A 19,692-nucleotide genomic window follows, 5' to 3' on the forward strand; every position below is an offset into this window, starting at 1 on the left:
CACCGCTGTAAATTAAATAAATTAATTAATGGTTTTAGTATAACAGCTGCTTCGTTGAGACAAAAGTTAAATTATGTCATTTTGTAAACAATAAATTGAATTAGTTTCCCCAAAAACACTTCTTTTTAAACTTTTTTGTTGGCTTACTTACAAAAGTTTTTTTTTAACCTAGCTCAACCCTTTTAATTAATTTAACTGTGGTAAACAGTATAACGACATTGAAAACATTTCTTAAAGCTTCTTCAAATGCGTTTTTTTGAATTTTTGATGATGACAAAAAAATTTTACAACTTAACATGTAAAAGTTGTTTAAAATTACAGGTCTTTTAGTGATTTTGTTCAAAATACCAGATTATTTTTCAAAATTTCTCAAATTCCAGTTTTTTTGGCAACCCTGTAATTGCACTTTTTTGTAAATTAAGACAACTTGATTTATTTATTTAATAATGCTTATAATAGATATTTCAGGGATGTTCATTCACATAAGCTACAAAACTTATTTAAAATTGTTATACTTTTTAAAACTATTTTAAATTTATCTTGTATATATATATAATTGTTAAACAAACACTTTTGCTTTTAGTGTTACTTTTTAGATTAAAAGTTTTTAATGATGAAAATTTTTTACTAATATTTTTTTTTCAATTAAAATATTTCAAATTTTGAAGTAACTACAAATTTTGAAGTAACTATAAAATTTAATTACAAATTTTGAAGACTTCTTTTCGGGCTTAAATAACATTATGCCAAAAAACATACTTGTTTTTTTTTAAATACTTATTTTCAACAGTATCCTAGTTGTTGAAAATTTCCTTAAAACTGGTGTAAAATATTTTGTTAGTTTTTATCGACAAGGTTTTTAACTGTTATAATCTCTTACAACATATTATATTTTTTATTGATGGCACAGTTTAGAAAGTAAAATTTTTCAGTTGTATTTTCTCCGGCTGGTTAAAATATAAATGACTAAAAATAATAAAACCGAATTTTTGAAGCATCTTGAAAAGCGTTTTTTTAAATGTCAACAATTAATTTTGTAGGTTTTGCACAATTAATAAAAACAAAAGCCCATTAGTATTTTTTACAAAAATAAACAAAAAAATTTTTGACTGTGTTTGTAACTAACCTATATTGCTATTGAAGTTAATTCGCGCAAAATTAACGTTAACAAATCAACGTAAAATGCTCAAATAAAAATTAATGAATTTACACAACAAACAAATGTATGAAAAATATTAAAGAGTATACATAACGCTAGTTACTTTTATAAACTTTGTTATGTGTAATAAAATGCACATAAGCTATCTTATTTACATAGATTTAAAACAGCTTTTAACTAATACTAACTTTTTAATGACACATTTGTTTTACCTAAGTCTAGGTATTGCATGTCATAAGTTACTAAGAAAAATTCATTTGACATAAAAAATACTATTTTATATAAAAGTTCACAAAAATTCAATTAATTAAAAAAAAAGCATCTACCGAAAAAAATATGTTTTAAACATTCAACAGATTTTTTAGTTTAGATACTATTTTTTTGTTATTATCTGCGTAAAGTTTATGGTTTCTTAAGAAAGTCAGGGTAGCCACTTGTTTTTTCAAAAATTTTTCCAGGTTTTCTAAATTTCTTCCAGGTTTTTAAAAGTACACATTTTTGGGTCTAGTTTTAGTTACATTAAAAAGATACTGTAAAGCTACTTTTAATATTTAAAAAAAAAAATAATTTTGATGATAACAAAATTTTTTTATTTATATGATAGATGTTTGGAGTCAAATCGAAATTTTACTACTGAACATGTGAAAATTATTAAAATTCCAGGTGTTTTTAGTGATATTTGTTCAAAATTCCAGGTTTTTCCAGGTTTTTTGTAAAATTTCTTAAATTCTAGGTATTTTTGCCTAAATTGTCAAATTCCAGGTTTTCAAGGTTTCCAGGTTAAGTGGCAACCATGGAAAGTATAAAGAGAAAACTTATTATAATAAACTTGTAATATATTTTGTAGTGTAAATAATTTAATACAAAGTACTAATACTATTTTAATAAACATTCATATAAAAGCAATTTGAAATAAGTTATCTATTAAAAATATTAATTGTAGTTTTTTACACAAGTGTTTGAAAGTTTACACATATACTTTAAAATAATACTTTTTTATATGTAAATTATTTAATAAAACTTAATACAAAACAAACTAACCATGGAACCACCAATTGGTTTTTCTTGGGTCGTTACTGCAAGTTTTAACATACATAATATCATCTGGGGGCCTTTTCTAAAAAAATATAATTAATTAATAATCATTATTACAGGTTTTAACATACATTATATCATCTAGTGGTCTTTTCTATTAAATATAATTAATTTGTAATTGTTACTGCAAGTTTTGATATACATTATATCATTTAGTAGTCTTTTCTACTAAATATAATTAACATTAATTATTACTGCAAGTTTTAATAGTCAAAAAATTAATTCAATATATTCAAAAAAATGATAAAGTTTTATTAGTCTATATATCAACAGTTTTGTCTAAAATTTACAACATTAGATATGTTTTATAAAATTTAATAAAAGTTTTTTAACTGAGACACGTTCAAAATCCATCTAGTCAAATTCGAGAACCACTTACCGATCGAGGGTTAGGGGTAACAGAGATAGTGAAAAGTAAATTAAAAAAAGTTCAAAAAATGCAAAAAATATATTAAAAAAATTAATAAATAAATAAAAATTGGGTGGATTTTGAACACGAGTTGATTTTTATAATATACCGTTTAACTTATCCCTTGAAAAATAAAAATTACTAACAATGTTGAATGAGTCATTTTCAAACACCAAGTTTTGTGATGATTAATTGTATGATAACTACAAACAAAGTTGCATTAATGATTGTGAGTTTTTAAGTTGGTAAATTTTATTTTGAAAAAATAGTGATTAAATCTTTCTTTATTTGTTACATAATAAGTTATTACTTTAATAAATTATAAAGAATTTCAAAAAATATTACAAAACTTTTTTACATAGTATTAATTTTAGTGTGTTTTTTCTACATTTTAGTGTGTTGCTTATATTAAACTAAACATAAAGCCAACAAAGATGTAAGTAAATAAAGTAAACAAACCATAAAATTGTTCTGTTTATACTTTAATAAAATTCAAAGATGTTTGCCCAATGAAATGCAATAAAACAAAAATTTGGTATGTAATAAAACATTTCATACAATCATTTTGTTGGACTAAACTTAATAGAATTCTTTTTCAAAAACTTAACATCAATCAACTTATAAAGAGTAAAATCATTTATTGCATTTGTGATCTTTAACAAAAACAACTACAAAAATATTACAACTTTATTTACTGTTGTATAAGTATAGTTTAAGGAAAAAATATTTATTTATCAACTACAAATTGATTAATTAGTATGTAATTATTAATACATAACAAGTCAATAAAATAACATATGATAGATTAGCATATGAGAATTTTTCTTTCATATATTACAACCAAAACAAACATTTAACATTTTATAATTTATTATACAAAACATGTGTAAAAGAAATTGTCAAACGAAGTTTGAAAGTATAGATTTTTTTTAAACTTTAAGGTAAAATTAAAAACCAAAAACATTATTTAACTTCGAAATATTGTTTGTAAAATGTTTGATTTGCATATTAAATTAGAAATTTCTTTGTTAAACAATTTTTATTTTGTATTGCGTGATAAATAGAATGACTGGAACATGATTTAAAATAAAAAGTAAAACATTTGTGCATAAACAAATTTTTACTAGTTTTCACTTTTTAAATGCTCGTTATGTACAAAGTAACCACCTTTTTAAATTAATTGAGCTTTAGTTTACTTTTTTAAACTAAATAAACTATGAATATAACTTAGAATAGAACTCCGTTTGAAATGATGATCGTACTTGATTTCTTTTGTAATCAATAAACAACTTATAACAACTTATAGTAATTTAATGACAAACATAAATGCTCATACTTCAATTTAAAAAAACTTTTTTTAAACTTAAATCGTGTTCTCAAAAGGGTTGTTTTTATAAAATTACATAATTTGCAAATATACATTGTTGGACACCTAGACCTGTCAAAGTTAGGGTTTCTTATACACTGTTAACGGTTTAATTTTGGATCATAAGTTCAAGTTGGTAAATTGAATTTTTTTTTAAATGACACTATGTTAATTTTTTCCCTAAATTCAAAGCAACAAACGAAAAGTAACTTTCGGAAAAAATTAGCTTATCATAGTGATGAAAAATAATCTAGACAGTGGAATAATAAATTTCGAAGAAATCAAACACTACAAACAAATTTAATTTCTCACTACAACTTCATTGTACTGTATAAAAAAATAAACAGTAAAAAAAAATTAGATATTACAAATAAGTTTACCTTCTCACTATAACTTGACAGCATGGATTGTATGGACAAGCAAACAGATTGTACGGTAAAAATATTTATAAATAAATTAAATCAAAATTTACCTTCTCATTACAACTTGACAGCATGGATTGTATGGACAAGCACACAGATTGTACGGTAAAGGCGGGGGACCAGTCCTCGCTCAGTATGGACAAGCAGATGTGACCGTTTGAATAAATGTGGGGGTGTACTGGAATGTCTGAACCCGTGAAAATTACCTAGAAAGATATTGTTTATATCATGTATATTAACAATAGTATGTTTAAAAATACTGTATATAGTTAGTATAAATGTGTGGGTGGAATGTCAGTACAGGTGAAAATTACCTGAAAAAATATTGAAGATATAAATTATGAAAATTACCTAGAAAGTTTTTATATTTTTCATAATATATTTTTTAATAGTATGTTTAAAAATAGTGTACGTAAATGTGGGGGTGGAATGTTGAGCAAAATAAATGTTGCAAGAAAATATTATATTTAAAATACTAGAGGCTTTTAACAGTTGAATTTGATATTTAAATGCAAGTGAATATAAATAACTTTTAGTTTGATGTTCTTGTGCTAAACTTTATTCCGACTAACGGCGTTTCACTGCTCTCAAATAAATTTAAGAACAGATCTACGGAGTCTATAAAATGTTAACACACATTAGAAAAAAAGCAGAAAAAAGCATGTATAATTATGTATAGTGTTTATCTAGGTAGTAACTATAAATGGACTTTATGGTTTAAAAACAAAGTTTGGGATAAAAGCGTTAATTTATAAAATTGTCTACAAAAAAAAAACAAATTTAATAAAAGTAGGCACCAACCTCAAAAAGCTCTAAGAATAGGCAAATTTTAAAAATGAAAATTAAATTGAGTTGTGCAGAAATGTTACGTCATAATAATTTTAACAAATTATTCAATAATTTATACAGCTTGAAAACATGAAGTATTAAACTTGCAAGAATATATAAGTTTTGTGAAATAAATTAGTACATAAATAGACAGAGTTATTTAAAGTAGAATCGTCGGTTATGGGGACAGATATTCGATAAATCTTGCCGCTTATTCAGAAGTAGGTCTTTATCTTCTGCTGCAATTACTGCTCTTTCTGTATTGCAAGTTGGGCAAATTCTACTTACTCCGTTGGATGTATGTTTTATCTTTGAAACAATACTCCACTCCATGTTTGGCCTTTTACCGTACCTGTGAAAAAAGCTCCAGACATAATCCGATAAACGCGTGCTTTGTTTTTTATTTATATTTTTAAAAGTATGTTTATGATTAGCATATCTATCCTTGAAACTACCTGCTGTACTTCCGATATAAATTTTATCTGGGCCCTTACTTTCAACTTTAACTTTATAAATTACATTTTTAATTAAGCAATTACCTTTTAATGGGCAGTTATCTTTGTTTAATTTACGGCAATTACATGTTTTAGGCATATTACTTAACTTATTACTATTAGGGTTAGCTGGTTTTGAATATTTATTTATAGTTTATTGTTATGCATTGTAACAAACCCTAATAGTAATAAGTTAAGTAATATGCCTAAAACATGTAATTGCCGTAAATTAAACAAAGATAACTGCCCATTAAAAGGTAATTGCTTAATTAAAAATGTAATTTATAAAGTTAAAGTTGAAAGTAAGGGCCCAGATAAAATTTATATCGGAAGTACAGCAGGTAGTTTCAAGGATAGATATGCTAATCATAAACATACTTTTAAAAATATAAATAAAAAACAAAGCACGCGTTTATCGGATTATGTCTGGAGCTTTTTTCACAGGTACGGTAAAAGGCCAAACATGGAGTGGAGTATTGTTTAAAAGATAAAACATACATCCAACGGAGTAAGTAGAATTTGCCCAACTTGCAATACAGAAAGAGCAGTAATTGCAGCAGAAGATAAAGACCTACTTCTGAATAAGCGGCAAGATTTATCGAATATCTGTCCCCATAACCGACGATTCTACTTTAAATAAATCTGTCTATTCATGTACTAATTTATTTCACAAAACTTATATATTCTTGCAAGTTTAATACTTCATGTTTTCAAGCTGTATAAATTATTGAATAATTTGTTAAAATTATTATGACGTAACATTTCTGCACAACTCAATTTAATTTTCATTTTTAAAATTTGCCTATTCTTAGAGCTTTTGAGGTTGGTGCCTACTTTTATTAAATTTGTTTTTTTTTGTAGACAATTTTATAAATTAACGCTTTTATCCCAAACTTTGTTTTTAAACCATAAAGTCCATTTATAGTTACTACCTAGATAAACACTATACATAATTATACATGCTTTTTTCTGCTTTTTTTCTAATGTGTGTTAACATTTTATAGACTCCGTAGATCTGTTCTTAAATTTATTTGAGAGCAGTGAAACGCCGTTAGTCGGAATAAAGTTTTAGCACAAGAACATCTGTGATATACATTCCGATAAGCTTAGCTTATCAGGATCTCCAGGATTTAACGCCTTATAACGTTACATCTTATAACTTTTAGTTTGTCCATTTTAGTAAAAAGGGGTATACTGGTATGTCTGTACAAGTAAAATCTATTAGTTGAAGATTAAAAATAAGTTTTAATTTATACATATGTAACTTTTTTTTAGATTTTTTAAACAATATAAAAACTTGTTATAAATATAAACATATAAACTTTAAGCCTATTATACTAATTGAAGCTATATGTTAGTACATAAAGTTTTATATATATAAATATAAGTTTATAGATTAAACAAATGTTAAAGAAGAAACTATTTAAAACTTTTTTGAAATATTTTAAAAAGGACTCAACTAGTATTTAGGGTTGAAATGTTATCAAACACGTTTTTATAAGTTTATTTTTTCAGGTGTGCTAAAGATGTCATCCGCAAACAATAATTCATCACCGATAATTTATGCCCGGGCAAAACTATGCGTTGCAGAGTTTTAACATTTATTACTATATTAACTTATAAACTAAAATATGTGACTTTTAACATGTTTTATGGACTTTTGTCGTCATTATTACTTAAATAAATTAGGTTTTTTATACACCTGACTTTTTAAATAAACTGTACTATTGATTATACTTTTTTTTCTCTTCGTGTAATGCTTAAATTAGTTTGTATGTGCATATGTTTTAATTATGTAGAAACCTCAACTTTTCTTTAACATAAATTAAAAATTAAATTTAAGTTAAACTTATTGTTTTAAACAGGTTTTAATCCTCACAGGTTACTCGACAAACTTAAATATTTAACTAAATGTATTCAATTGTAAATAACATTTATGCTTAAATAAATAAAATTTACAATTGTTATGACTGTCATGATAGTCAATATTATCTGAAAAATTTGTTGAGGCATACAAATAGTTTTACAAAAAAATGTTTTTGTTTACTATGTCTAAACAAAAATTACATATATCTGAATTCTATATCGGAATATTTTTGTACTATGAATTGAACTTGTAAATCTAATTGGTGCAGCTGTGCTTGGTAATAAAAGAAAAGTATTCAATTTTTATAATAATTATCATTTAAAAATCTTCCAACACCAATTTAAAAAAAAAACTATTCAGTTAAAAACAACAAATCGTATATTACAATACTTGTTAACAAACTCGCAAGGTATAAAAAATTGTTAAATGTTACTTAAAAAAAATTAAGTTTAAATCAGAGCAAATAAAACAACTTAATAAAAATTTTTCAAAAATATAAATGTTTTCACAAAAATTTAGATGTTTTTCTTGTGAATATCCAAAAGAAACAGTAAAATATTGTAAATGATCGATTAAAACTAGTATTAAAGTGTAAAAATCTGCAAAACAAAAAATAATATTTTATGTTTTAAAAACATTTTGAAAAAAAAATACTATTTTAGCCATATCATACTTTAAATGTTAAATAACATTCATTATTTTGCGTGTTTAAAAGTTCCCCTTGAATTACGAAATATTTGGTTAGCCTGGGAATTCTAAATATGTTATTTTCTAAGTGTTTTTATTCTAATTAATTTAGGTATTTCCTAAAGTTTAAAAAGTTTGATACAGTTAAAACAAACAAATATCTTCAATTTTCACTAAATAATATATGAAATTTTATTTAGATTTAGCTATTTTCATTAAAAAAATCTAAAAAATTGATTTAACTAAAAGAAAAACTTAATTTAGTGTTACTATACAATTTTTAAAAAAGATAAGTAAATTCATAAGTATAATAGGTATGTTTTTTACACAAAATCTTTCTTGATAAGTATTTTTTGTAAAGTAGTTAAAATAATGCTTTAAAAATTACTAAAAACTTCATTTTAAAATACAAATTAAAATTCACGATTTTATTTGAAATGAAATCGTTTTATAAAGATTTTATAAATGTCACTTGAGTGCTTTATGTATTGAAGACAATTGAAAAAACAAAACACAAAAGACTATCATATGGGAGAAAAAATTATTATAAAGAGCTAAGTGGTGTTTATACACTCAATTGTTTCTGCAACATTTCTTGTGAAAAAGTAAGTTTATAAAAATGTATTTATCTAAAATAGAATATACACTTTACAACATAAATTTTCAAGTATTTAAATATTTATTAAGTTAACTTATAAAATTGTAGAGTTTACAGATGTTTTATTAAAAACACTTAGTTTTAAAAAAATATGTCTAAAAAGTATAAAGTTAAGTGTAGTTCTTTTACTGTTAATATTTTTAATGCTGTCTAGAAAATATTTTTAAAACTATATTGTTTCATAACTTATTTCAAAGTGTTTATTAAAAACTATACACCAATGAAGAATTATAAGTATCTGTATTATACATTATTCTAAAATATTAACTTTTAAAACAACTTTTATTTATATTGAAGTTTTTATAGAGTTATATTTATAAATATTTGCAGCCAAGTTTACTTAAATTAAATTAAATAAACTTAAACTGTATTAATTTAAAAACAATATCATCAAACAATTGAAAAAGTTATTTATTAAAAATTTAAGATACAAATTTGACATTTTTTCACAGTAAAAGTAATATATATTATGAGAACAAATAGCTAAAGGCTATAGATTAATAAAAAAATTTCAATTTAAATGAACAACAAATATCAAAACAACACAAACCACTAAAAACTTTTTTTTTTGTTTAACACTAAAAAGTTTTTACTATAATTATTATTTAATTTACTTTTGAATTTTATGAAAACCACATGGCTTAATGTCATGTGTTTTTTCTATCAACATACACATTACTTAAAGGTGTAAATTTCTTCTACTTATACTTTAACTTTTCAAACAAAACATTAGCAAAAATCACCAGAACCTAAGCCTGGACTTTCATGTGCCATTAAACTATAGTCAACATAAAGATCATATCACTTTAATCACAAGACCACAAGCTTTCTTTTAATTTTTCACATAAACATTGTCTAATTTTGAAACAAAATGAAAATAACTTATTTACAAATTTTTAAACTTACTTCTTTGAATATATTATATTTTATACTACTTCAAATATTTTTACTTTGTTACATAATTTTCAATTTAAAAAACTCACTTTAGGACATTCGAAAGGGTATTTTGGTCCAAAGGTAAAAGTTAATTCGTAAATTTGGTCTGCAAACAATGTACCATTAGCTCCAGTAAGTTCAATCTGTGAAGTGGTAAGTTTATAAAATGTTAAATATTTAAAATACTAAAAATGGTGTGTTCTAATCAATGATCTAATCAAAACAAGCTTGTTGGAACGTTATACATGAATTTTATAAGTACTTATATAATTTGAAATAACTTAAAATTTATTTAACATATTGATACCTCTTAAAAAGCAATGTATAGACTTTTATAAAGAATTCTCAACGCTGAAAATGTTTTATTAAAATGCAAGTTCTACAAAGGTTTTGTTAGTAACTGGACATTTATTAACTGGAAACAACAAGTACATTTCCTTAAGAACCTATTCATAAGAACTTTTAAAAATAAAACAAATTTAATTGTAGCAGATGACTAATTTTACAAAACCGTTAGTAATTTAGAGCTTGTTTTTTAAAGAAAGTTTTACAGAGGCAGTTCTAAATTATTTCAAAAAAAATTAAAACTAACAAAATTAAAAAACACAGAAAAAAAAAAAAAAATTGAAACTTCAAAACGCCTTAAAATTTATCTACTTATTTTTATTATAATAACATTATACATAATAATGTTTTATATGATATTTATAAACGAGTCAGACACATGTAAAACAATTTTTAGCTAAAAACTCAAGGGATCCATTTTCTAGGTCACATACATTTTATATTAAGGTTGTTTTCAAGCCAAGCCTCTCTAAAAGTTACTTCCAATTACCTCAAACTTTGCTCGTGGTGTTTTAATGAATTTCATGAACATAAAAAATTTTAGAGCTAAAAACTCCAAAAACTTATGTTTTATATAAGCACCTTATTGTTCATTTAAAAACAAACATTTAACTTATTTAATACTAATATGCATATCATGTTTAGGAGGGTTGCCACAGATTAAGCTGAAAAAAATTCTGACTTTTCTAAATAAAATTCTTAATTAATACTAATTCAAAAGTACATAACCAAAGACTAAAAATTAAAAAAAAAACAACTTTAATTTGTTCAAAAAATTGATTTAGACCATAAAAAAAAAGATGAAATTTTAGCAAAAAAAAAATAAATAAAAATAAAACGCAGGCTAAATTTTTTAGAAATAAACATTAGCAAAATGCAGTTTTTAGTGATGATAAACTTTCTAATTAACAGCATTTTTGTATCAAATTTACTGACTTTTTTTGGAAAACAAAAAAAAAATTCCTGACTTGAATTTTTTTTCTGACTTTTCTGACTCTGTGGCAATCCTATTTTAAACTTGCAACTTCTCATATTTATACACATCATCAAAAAAAACTAACTTACACTCACTTTGAACATGTGCATGTCATTTTTCGACTTGTAACTTTCCATATTTTTAAAAATCATCAAAAATAAAAACAAATTTACACTCACTTTGAACATGTGCATGTCATTTTTAGACTTGTAAGACCCCATATTCATATCTCCGTCATCTTTTAACTTTATTCCTTGAGGAGGCGACTTCTTTAAGTTATATATTTCCTTGTGAACTCTTTTCTGTTGTTAGTTTGTTTTTTTTTTCAATTTTTTTTTTGACTATAAATGTTACTTATTTCAAATTGTTTTAGTAGAAAAAAGTTTAGAGAAAAAATTACTTTTAACAATTTTATGTTTCTTTGTTTTTAATTTTCTGCTTTAAATTATTTCACAATCAATCACTTTAAATGCATCTAATTTAATATATTATGTTAGTTATAAACTTGACCAGAAGTTTTAGTGTTTTTAGTTTTATTGAAAATTGAATAAACTTACAATTATAACTCATGCAAGCATGCTAACTTTAAGTAGTTTTACTTTTTCATGAAAAATTTTTATACCTTTTTTTATTTATTTTATCATTTGAAAGTTTCAAATTAAAACAAATCTTTAATTTTACTTAAATATTTTTTCAATACTAATTATTGATACTGATTACATTTATTGATACTGATTATAATTAATGAAAAAGGGCATAGGGGGTAAAACACTTTTTTCACAACTAGATCTTATTTTATATAGTTTTTACTAAGCTACAAGATGCTTTTTACAGATTCTAAATTAAAAATAATTTTGAGATATAGCCAGTCAAAGTTGGAAGCAACGATAAATTCCTTATGCTAGGCGCAAACTAAAACAGCAAAAATAGACTATTTCAATAAAATTCTATCTTCTCCTACGTTTTCTAAGATGCTACCTCATACTTTTGGAAAATGTTCCTTGCAGTATTTAGAAAATTCTGTGGCAAGGAGTTATTTAAAAACAAAAATTTTATACAATATTTAAACAAAAACAACAGTTTTTTTTATGTAATAAAATTTTTATTTTATTTTTTTGTTTGAATAGAATTTTCTTTAATTGCAAGAAACATTTTCTGAAAATTTTAGGTATTATCTTAAAAAACGTAGGTAGAGATAGATTTTTAGTGATTTCTAGTTATTTGCCGTTTTAATTTGCCTCCGACTTTGGCCCGCTATATCTCAAAAATCATTTTAAATTTTTTAAACCTGTAAAAAGCAACTTGTAGCTTAGTGAAAACTATTTAATATAAGATCAAATTGTGAAAAAAGTGTTTTACCCCACCTCCTATGCCCTTTGCACTATTACTGTGTTTTTTTTTTAGCTAAGTCAATTTTATATATTTAAGTCTATAAGTTCAATTCCTAACTTTTAATTTTTATTTTTTATTAATAAACAAAACATTAAGAGTTCTAAATGTAATATACATATATACAAATATAAAAATCTTAAACTTACTGATGCCATTACACTTGAAGCCATACAATATTAATAACAAGTTATAAAATTGGTTTTTAATTCCTGAAACATAAAATGTAAGTTTTTCACTGGTAGAAATAGCCATGCAGATCAAAAAACAAACAAAAACACGGATAAAATTAAGCTTTTTTTTCTCTTTGTGTTACATATATTAAATTAGGCAACAACATTTCCAACAAAAAGAACAAAAAAATTAACACAAAAGTTAAAATAAAAAAACTTAAAACTTTTACTTTGCAGCATAAATACGATTATCAAATTATTAGTTTTGTTTAGAACAAAAATCATACTTATGAAACTTTATAAATAATAAGAAGTGTTTAATCTTTAATTTCGAGTGATAGCAAGACCTTACAGGGTTGCCACTTTTTTAAAAATCATATCTGTGGAGCTTAAGTTTATATTTTATTAATTAGTAAGAGCAAAAAACTGAAAACTATTTTTTCAACCAAGCTTGAATTTCTAAAAATTTCTTAACAAAATATAGTGTAATATCTATTAAAAACAACATAACTTTAAGAAGATAAAATATTTTGAAGTCATTATCTAGCCTGAGTGTAGGCCATCTTACCATTAAGTACATAAACTGTTTACTGATTTTAAATAAACAAAATTGTCAGAAGTTTAAATGATCAGGTGTTTCAGTCATTTTTAAAACTTTGTTTTTAAGAAAAGCTTTCAGTACTCAAAAATTTCAGGGTTACCACTGGTTGAATCAAAAAAGTCAGCCTAAGCAACAAAAATCTAGTTTAAGTCAGCTTGAATTCAAAACTAGTTTAGAAAAAAGTAAAAAAGCTAAAAACTGAAAAAAAAACTTTAACTTAATAATGTAAAAACAACAAAAAACTTTTAACAAATTTCTTTATAACATAAAAACTAGCTTGAAGTTTATTAAAAAAAATCTTAATTAAATTGAGTGTTTCCAAAATTTAATGCAGTCCTAAGTCAGCCTGAAATTTTTGAAGAACCTCAAAATAATTCAAACTAGCCTGAGGGTCTAGCAACCTTGATATCTTTATTTTTTATAATTTAATCTTTTAGTTACCCCGCAGGACTAAAAAAAAAAATTGTAATCTGGTGTATACTGAAAACTAAAAATAAACTTAAAGTCTAAGTATATCAAAAATTGCATTATTTTAGTACAACTTTGCAATAAAAAACAAGTTGAGAGAACATTACAAAATGTTATGTTAATTAATTGTTTATGTTTTGCACAAACTTTTTACAAGATAAAAAATTCAACCAGGCTAGAGATTTCTGCTTGTTGCTTATGACTATAAACATTTAAAACAAAACAGTCAGGGTTGCCACTTGTTTTTTCAAAATTTTCACCAGGTTTTCCAAATTTTTTTGAGGTTTTTAAAATACTTATTTTTGGTCTATTTATAGTTTAAAGTAAGAAAACTGTGTTAAATAGTATAAAAACATAAAAAAGATACTGTAAAGCTACTTTAAATCATTTTTTTTAACAAAAATTTTTTGATGATGATAAACAATTTTTATCTATGCAACATATTTTTTGTGTCAAATAGAAATTTTACTACTGAACATGAAAATAATTGTTCAAAACTCCAGGTTTATTGTTCAAAATTCCAGGCTTTTCCAAGGCTTGTTTTTTTACCTAAATTGTCAAATTCCAGGTTTTAACAAGTTTCCAGGTAAAATGGCAACCCTGGACAGAATAAAATATACAAGTAACATCTTGCTCTTAACTAACAATGACAACTTTATTTCAAAATCAAAGTATACATTTTGGTTACATCAAAAATATTTTTAAACTGTTTTAACTTAAGCACAATATTCAAATTTGGTTTATTATTAATTCAATTTTTATGTATTTAGCTACTTAATACATAAAATTTCATAAGACAACTTTTATATACAGACTTTCTTTAAATTATGTATACTTATTATTAATTAACACACTTTACAATCAACAAAAATTTCAGCAAAAGTCTGCAGAGCAGAAGCCTGGACATTTGTTTGCTGTGAGACAAGCTCAAGTTTAACAAAATGGTTGATCATACCAATTCTATCATTGGACCACAAGTCTTTGGTAGACTGAGACCGGTTTTGTCCTGATTAGGACTCATTAGTCAGTCACAACAAAAAACTTGCAGTCATCAATCTACAACAAGTTTTACTAAGCTTACATGCAAGCATGAAGCAACTGTTTGCTGGTATTGATCAGTATGTCAGTGTTGTCTTACGGTGTGCAATGTTAAAAAAATTGTTCACTAATCTACCAAAATCTTGTGGTCTGATGATCAATTTAGTATGGTCAACCTTTTTCTTAACACACTTTACTTATTAAAGGTTTATCAACATTCAACATTACAAAAAAAACTATTTAGTTTTAAACTCTGCAACAATATTAAGAACTTTGTTTAGGTAATTTTGATGCACAATACATAAGACATCCTTAAACATCTTAATTAAATCATCTCAAACAGCAAAAATATTAATGAAATTTAATCTCTTTTAGCTATTTCAAGGTTTTATTGTGTAAGTATTGAAATAAATTTAATGCAAATTTATATCTTATTAATATTCATTTGAAAAAAATAAAACAAATCATAAACAAAAAAAAGCTTACAATGTTCATGTCAAACTCTTTACTTTAGCTAGCCATAAACAAATTAATAATACTTGTACAGGCATGTTAGTTTATTAGAATATATATACAACAACAATAACAGCAAACAACAAACATAAAACACATGCAACAAAATAACATTAAAATAAAAACTGTTAACTCACTGCTGATAAACTGCTAAGATCCATTCTGCTTCTTAAACATACAATACAACTATTTACAAAAAGTTCTGCAGTATCTGTACAAACCTTAGTGTTAATACTATTTTTTTCTGTCTATACTAAAACTAAACTAATAAAGATATTTCATTCTACTCTGTTTTCTATTTTAATACAATTATTACCAGTTTGTTACATTTTATAAAGTATTTTAAAATTAAAGATAGTATAAATAATCTATGGTAAAAATTATATTTAAAGCTTAATAAAACAAATTATTAAAGGCATAAGGGGGGTAAACACGTTTTTCACAATTTTATTTTATTTTATATAGTTTTTACTAAGCTACAAGATACTTTTTACAAATTTTGAAAATTTTAAATAATTTTTTGGATATAACCAGTCAAAGTTGTAGAGAACAATATGTTTCTTATGGGAAGCGCAATCTAAAACAGCAAAATAGACTATTTCACTAAAAATCTATCTTCTCTTACATTTTTTGAGATATAACTACCTTCCAATAATTAGAAAATTCTGTTGCAAGAATTTTTTTTGTTCCGACAAAATTTTCTAAATATTGCAAAGAAACATTTCCTAAAACTTGAGGTAGTTATCAAAAAGCATAGGAGGAAGAATTTTAGTAATATCTAGTTATTTGCAGTTTTAGTTTGCGTCTCTCATAAGGAACCTACTGTTGCCTCTGACATTGACCAGCTATATGTCAAAAATTATTTTGATTTTTTTAAATCTGTAAAAAGCATCTTGTAGCTTAGTAAAAACTATATAAAATAAGACCAATATTTGAAAATAGTGTTTAACTCCCCTATGCCCTTAACAAATTTCACACTAGAAAAAAACATCTTCTTTTATTGTATAAATGAAGTTCTGAAGTTAATGCTGTCAGTTTTACAAAATTTTTGAACGCTGTCAAGTTTGAGTATTCACAAATTAAATATAAGTTATAAAATATTTCTGATAACCAATCAAAAAATACATGTTCATTTTAACAAAATAATGACCAATTTTTTTATTTTTACCTTAGTACTTATTTTACTACTTATTACAAATAGTTTGGAACTCTGATACTCATCACAATCTAACTCTTATTTTTTATTAAAGAACTCAAAAATTAGTGCAATTTAGTTATTTATATTGTTTTGTTTTGTAAAAGTAAAATTTAAAACTGCTTATAAATATTTCATTCAAAACATGTTACACTTACCTAACAGTTATTATTTTGATTAGGTTAAACAAATTTGCCTGGTAAGAATTTTTTACATCATTTAGATTTATAACTTTCATGTGAATTTTTAAATACCATTTAACTCAAAATTAGAATTTGGTTTTCCTTCAAATAAGGTCTATTTAAAAAAAAAGTAAAAAGCATTATACAGGGTTGCCACTTGTTTTTTCAAAATTTCTTCCAGGTTTTTAAAAGTACACATTTTTGGGTCTATTTTTAGCTTTAAGTTAATTTCTATATAAGAAATTGTGTTAAATAGTATAAGAACATTGAATAGATACTGTAAAGTTACTTTAAATGTGTTTTTTAATAATATTTTTTTTGATGATGACAAAAAAAACTTATTTATATGATAGATTTTTTGTGTCAAATTGAAATTTTACTAAGAAAATGTTAAAATTATTGGAAACTCCAGGTTTTCCAGGTTTTTTAATCAAAATACCAGGTTTTTTTCAAAATTTCTCTAATTCCAGGTTTTTCCAGGTTATTTTTGCCTAAATTGTCAAATTCCAGGTTTTTCCAGGTAAAGTGGCAACCCTGTGTACAGGAACTTAGGTAAAACAACCATTTACTTTAACAAATACTTTAAATTTTACTTATTCAGTTTAAAAAAAGATAATCAAACATACCTATTTCAAAAAATAATTTTTATTTACTTTGTTTAAAAATTTTAATAGTATAACATAAATATTATTGTTTTTGGTGTTGAACAAGGTATTACTTAAAAATTTTGTTTTATATTTTCTTCAACTAATTAGAATAATTACACTTTTTTCTGATTTAGATATACCACTACTGTTATATAAATATTTTGATAAAATGCTAACACAAAAGCATCTTTCATATAAATGTTAAATGCACTTTTTAAGCACCAGAAATTTCTATTTACTGAAGGTTTTATTTACAATTAAATACTTGTATTTACAATGAACTAATCAATAACTTGTTAAGAAATGATTTTATAATTTTCATTATCACCAAATATTAACAGTTAAAAGAATATTCATGACATGTTTTTACTTTTATTTAAAGACACTGAAGATGACTTAGCTTGTTATTGTTATTAGTTCAAATATTTCGAGGAAATAGTTTTTGAGTGTAACCATGCATATCAATATTTGAAAAATGTTCAAAATTCAATCTTTAAAATAAAAAATACTGAAAAAACTGTAAAAAAAATATAATTTCCAAAAAATATATTCTTCTAATATAAGTTAAAGAGTTTCGAAAAAAATTGAAAGCTTGTATTAACTTTCCTTTTTTTTTTATTGGTTAGATATATGGAACTTCAATACATGTTTGTATATTCATATAAGTTTTAGAATTAAGTTGAACGTTTTTACATATTAGATCTAAAAAAATGTATTTACATAATATAAATGCATTATATGGGTTTATAATCAGCCTTATGTCTAATATTCTTATAATGATAAGCGATATACAACTAATTAATGTGATCTTTTAATTCGATTGACAATTAAAATGCTTACTGCTTATTCTGATGAGAATGCTTAACACATTAGAATATATTAAAACTAAAATCTAAAATAATAAAACTTTGCTTTTATATTACGCTACTACTTCAAAAACAAACCCTTAGCTGTTTATTCAGTTTATAATGATTAGTTACAATCTATTTTTTCTAAATATTACAACCATTTGTATTTGTAAGTAGTATTACCACATAAAAAATAATAGTTTATATCTAACATGTTTTATTAATCTATTTTGTTTTGCATTGTCTAGCGGTCTAGCTCTAGCCTATTTTAAGAAACCTTGCTCAGACAAAAATAGCTTTTTTTAACCAATAAAAATAACTCTAAAACGTTTTTTTTTTACAGCTGTAAAACTTGTTAAGAAGAATTATTGAAAGTTGCTACAGTTGATGATAAACAGATACATTTTAAAAATAAATATATATAAATAAAACAAAAATTAAACTAAGCCTATATATTTTTTAACAATAACCTAAGTACATTAGCATTTTATTGATAACAACTTAAAGATAACGTTTATCTAAAGCTAAACCTCAAAACAGTCTCTTGTCTTGTTAGTACTTAGGTATAATAAATATGTTATTCAGTTTTGATATTAAAATTAAAACACGATTAAGCTGCAAACAGTACTATTTTTTTAAGTTGTTAACATTCAAAAAGCGTATTAATAGTAAATAGAAACACGCGATAGCAACAGTGCATTAGAGAAAATTGCCAGTTATCTGATTTAAATAATTGTGTTTTTATAATATTTTGTAAAAGAAAAAATCAGAATACCAAAAAATCAATTAAAGTATAAAAGATCTGCAGCGATAGAATTTAAGTTTCTGATCACTATCCGGGATAAAACTTATAATGAGTTAAAATCATGTAATTGTATGATCATGATTGATGATTGCTTTTAAAATTTTTAGTTAATTTGTAATTTTGTTGCTTTAAAAGTTTGTTTTATGACCAGAGAACATTCCCTAATATAAGAGTGACTTAGTATTATTTGTTACCTTTAATATCTTAAATACAGTCTTTGCAGTAAACTTTTAATTTTTCGTACTACAATATTTTGCAATAACTAGTTTTTTTAATAATTTGAAACACAAAAAAAATAATTTACTTTACCACAACTGTAAAAAGTTATCTTAAAATAGTAACTTTTTAAACGATCTTACTTAGGTTTCATGCAGTTTTTCAACTTTTAGAGTTTTAGAATAAAGCCGTTGTATTGCAAGTGCATTATATCATTTTGTTTGTATTGTATCTACAAGTGTTTTGAATAAAGCAAGGATATTTTAAAACTCATTATTATTGTGATATATTATGTCTCAAACTGTTGTTTTATTTTCATTTTTTCTATCTTATTTATGTCCTAATTCCGAAAATATTTTCTACCACTAGGAATTA

At 24.0% G+C, this 19,692-nt stretch overlaps 1 protein-coding gene across 1 annotated transcript; it reads right to left on the reverse strand.

Annotated features, from left to right (window-relative positions):
- Positions 1-2,195: 2,195 nt before the first annotated feature.
- Positions 2,196-15,632, reverse strand: LOC145848872 (ubiquitin-conjugating enzyme E2 W-like). The gene is made up of 5 exons (XM_082954087.1): positions 15,562-15,632; positions 11,422-11,544; positions 9,969-10,064; positions 4,502-4,657; positions 2,196-2,276 (listed from the first exon to the last, which is right to left on the reverse strand). The coding sequence occupies exons 1-5, from the start codon at positions 15,583-15,585 to the stop codon at positions 2,196-2,198; spliced, it is 480 nt and encodes a 159-aa protein (XP_082810213.1). The 5' UTR covers positions 15,586-15,632.
- Positions 15,633-19,692: the final 4,060 nt, after the last annotated feature.

The sequence above is a fragment of the Thalia democratica genome, unplaced genomic scaffold (genome assembly GCF_965202585.1).
Source record: "Thalia democratica unplaced genomic scaffold, ktThaDemo2.hap1.1 HAP1_SCAFFOLD_1803, whole genome shotgun sequence".
NCBI lineage: Eukaryota > Metazoa > Chordata > Thaliacea > Salpida > Salpidae > Thalia > Thalia democratica.